The sequence below is a fragment of the Equus przewalskii genome, chromosome 13, assembly GCF_037783145.1.
Source record: "Equus przewalskii isolate Varuska chromosome 13, EquPr2, whole genome shotgun sequence".
NCBI lineage: Eukaryota > Metazoa > Chordata > Mammalia > Perissodactyla > Equidae > Equus > Equus przewalskii.
This window is the reverse complement of record NC_091843.1, coordinates 28,037,666-28,041,383: the sequence shown is the minus strand read 5'-3', so window position 1 is coordinate 28,041,383 and position 3,718 is coordinate 28,037,666. Positions and strand designations below refer to the sequence as shown.

At 53.6% G+C, this 3,718-nt stretch overlaps 1 protein-coding gene across 1 annotated transcript; it reads left to right on the top strand.

Annotated features, from left to right (window-relative positions):
• The first annotated feature begins 456 nt into the window (after positions 1 to 456).
• ADRB2 (adrenoceptor beta 2) lies at positions 457 to 2,540 on the top strand. Its single transcript, XM_008523316.2, has one exon. The coding sequence runs from the start codon at positions 735 to 737 to the stop codon at positions 1,983 to 1,985; it is 1,251 nt and encodes a 416-aa protein (XP_008521538.2). The 5' UTR covers positions 457 to 734; the 3' UTR covers positions 1,986 to 2,540.
• Positions 2,541 to 3,718: the final 1,178 nt, after the last annotated feature.

Sequence of the window (3,718 nt, the reverse complement as noted above, 5' to 3'; positions counted from 1 at the left end):
ACGCGCGCGCGCGCGCTGGTCGGTGCGCTGGACGGGTGTGTCTCAGTGTTGGTGCTGTGGTTCCGTATAAGTCTGAGCATGTCTGTCGGGGTGCATGTGTGCCTGTCCGTGCCTGTCTCAGTGGGCGTTCTGGGCTCTGGTTCCGAATGTGGGGGAGATCTCTGCCCTGAGACCCCGAGCCGCATAGGCGCCCAGGGCAGACAGGTAGCAGCCACCGAAGAGCCGAAAGCTCTCGGGTTGGCTGGGAAGCAGGCCGGCTCGCGCTGCAGCTCTCGGCGCAGCCAGGGGAGCCGGAGGAGAGCTGGAGGGGAGCGGGGCCCGCCCGCCCGGGAGCCGCTGAGCAGCTGAGCCGCGCCCGGGCCCGCACCGGGAGTGGGAGGGTGAGGGGAGCGCAGGGGAGGGAGGGGGGAGCTCCCCTTGCTGCCCGCGCGCCATTGGCGGAAAGTTCTCGCACGTCACGGGGAGGGCAGCTCCCGTGGAGTCCTGTGCACATAACGGGCAGCGCGCACTCCTAGGCGGCTTCTCCAGAGCGCAGGCTGGGAGCGACCGGCCCCGCGAGCCCGGAGCACCCACCCGCGGAGTGCGGCACGCGCCCCCAGCACACGCACCCCACGGCCGCTGAATGAGGCTTCCAGGCGTCCGCTCGCGGCCCGCAGCGCCCCGCCCGAGGTCCGCCCGCTGAGGCGCGGCCGGTGCGCCGGCAGCCAGTGCACTCACCTGCCAGCCCGCGCGCCATGGGGCAACCCGGGAACGGCAGCGTCTTCTTGCTGACGCCCAACGGAAGCCACGCGCCAGACCAAGATGTCACGCAGGAACGGGACGAGGCGTGGGTGGTGGGCATGGCCATTGTCATGTCGCTCATCGTCCTAGCCATCGTGTTTGGAAACGTGCTGGTCATCACAGCCATCGCCAAGTTTGAGCGTCTGCAGACGGTCACCAACTACTTCATCACTTCCCTGGCCTGTGCTGACCTGGTCATGGGCCTGGCGGTGGTGCCCTTTGGGGCCAGCCACATCCTCATGAAAATGTGGACTTTCGGCAACTTCTGGTGTGAATTTTGGACTTCCATTGACGTCTTGTGCGTCACGGCCAGCATTGAGACCCTGTGCGTGATCGCAGTGGATCGCTACTTTGCCATCACGTCGCCTTTCAAGTACCAGAGTCTGCTGACCAAGAATAAGGCCCGAGTGGTCATTTTGATGGTGTGGATCGTGTCAGGTCTTACCTCCTTCTTACCCATCCAGATGCACTGGTACCGGGCCACCCACAAGGAAGCCATCAACTGCTATGCCAAGGAGACTTGCTGTGACTTCTTCACGAACCAAGCCTATGCCATTGCCTCGTCCATCGTGTCCTTCTACTTGCCCCTCGTGGTCATGGTCTTTGTCTACTCCAGGGTCTTCCAGGTGGCCAAAAGACAGCTCCAGAAGATCGACAAATCTGAGGGCCGCTTCCATGCCCAAAACCTCAGCCAACTGGAGCAGGATGGGCGGAGCGGACTTCGAAGGACCTCCAAGTTCTGCTTGAAGGAACACAAAGCCCTTAAAACTTTAGGCATCATCATGGGCATTTTCACCCTGTGCTGGCTGCCCTTCTTCATCGTCAACATTGTGCACGTGATCCAGGATAACCTCATCCCTAAGGAAGTTTACATCCTCCTAAACTGGCTGGGCTATGTCAACTCCGCCTTCAATCCCCTTATCTACTGCCGGAGCCCGGATTTCAGGATTGCCTTCCAGGAGCTTCTGTGCCTGCGCAGGTCTTCTTTGAAGGCCTATGGAAATGGCTACTCCAACAACAGCGACGGCAGAAGTGATTGCACGGGGGAACAGAGTGGAAATCAACTGGGTAAGGAGAGGGACAGAGAACTGCTGTGTGAGGACCCCCCAGGCACAGAAGACTTTGTGAACTGTCAAGGTACTGTGCCTAGTGATAGCGTTGATTCACAAGGGAGGAAGTGTAGTACAAATGACTCAGTGCTGTAATGCGGTTTTTCTACTTTTTAAGACCCCCCCCCCCCACCCAACAAAACACTAAACAGACTATTTAACTTGAGTGTAATAAATTTAGAATAAAGTTGTATAGAGATGCGCAGGAGGAAGGACATCCTTCTGCCTTTTTTTTTTATTATTATTTTTTTAAGCCGTAAAAAAGAGAAAACATATTGGAGTGATTATTTGTTTCTTGTACAGTTCAGGTCCTTTTTGCATGGCACTTGTAAGTTTATGTCTGAAGGGCTTCAGTCCCAGAGGACCTGGGACTGCCATGTTTTGATGACTTTTCCGTGTATCTACCTCATTGGTCAAGTATTAAGGGTAATATATTGCTGCTGGTAATTTGTCTCTGAAGGAGTCTTTCCTTCCTGCACCCTTGGACTGGAGGATCTTGAGTATCTCGGACCTTGCAGCTGTGAATACGGACTCTCCCCGCTCCTCTGATTTGCTCAAACAGGGTGTCGTAGGCAGGAGTTGGAGGGGCAGCTTCACTTGTTTTCCTGAGCAAAGTCTAAAGTTTACAGTAAATAAATTGTTTGACCATGACTTCATTGCACCTGTTTCTCCAAAACCCCTTGACTGGAGTATGGTTGCCTCCCCCACTGGAAACCGCAGGTAACTATTTGTGATAACTGTCCAGTGACTTAATGTGGAATGACAGGCACTGATTGCTGAACCCTTTCGTTTGTCTTTGAATCTGCAAACCTGTCTCTCTCCTAACACTAGCGCCCCAAATCAGTTCCGCCTGCCCCCAGCGGAGCTCATCTCACTCACCCTACGGTTGTTGTTCTGTGTTGTGACATCAGAAACACTGACTCATAGAAATGGAGTTATGGGCATCTGTTTTGTCCCTCCATGAGCCCCACCACCCACCTTCTAGTTCTGCTTGTTGAATAAGCTGCTTATGTGTATGTCTTTGCCGTGTCTTAGAGTGGAGATCTTTGTATTACCTCAGGGTTTGGCATTTTAAGGATAAGGAAGAAGTTCTTGTGGAAAACCTGCTCAAACAGAGCCCCGTAATTCCAAGGGAGAGTCAAAGGACATTGGTCATAGGGCGAAAAGCTGGAAAACAGTTAGCTGAGGGATACCTCGTAACCTAGAAACAGGATTTTAAGCCTTCCTCGTTCTTTACTTCTGTCCGTTTTTTCTCTCTCCCTTTGACTCTCCTCACTTCGGTATAAACCAAGATTTCTCACCCTAGGCACTATTGACATTTGGACCAGGTGATTCTCTGTGATGGGGGCTGTGTCCCGTGCATTGTCAGATGTTAAGCAGCATCCCTGGTCTCTGCCTGTTAGGTGCCCGTAGTACCCCCTGAGTTGCAGCAACCAAGAATGTCTCCAGACATTGCCAAATACGCGTTGAGGGCTGAAATTGCTGCTGGCTGAGAACCACAGATATAAACTTCAAAAATTGAAGCAGATTTTTAGATCTGTCTCATGTGACCTCTTTATTTTGCAGAGCCCCAGAGAGGCATTTTTCATGGTCCACCCAGTTAGTGACAGACCCTGGGCCACTGCTCTACCCGCTCCCTCGTGCTGCCTCCCAAACTCACTTGCCGGCTGCCCAGATACTGACCATGAGATTGAATTGTTTGGGAGCATTTATCAGTGGAGGCGAGGCCTGTGAGTCGTTACTGCCTGTTTGTGGAGAAATTATAATACTGTTAAGAGGCACATGAGGGAAAATCACAAAAGTAAACACATTTCTTCTCCCACCCCCTT

Coding starts and splice junctions, on each gene's coding strand:
- ADRB2 (XM_008523316.2), top strand. CDS start 735: ATGGGGCAACCCGGGAACGGCAGCGTCTTCTTGCTGACGCCCAACGGA.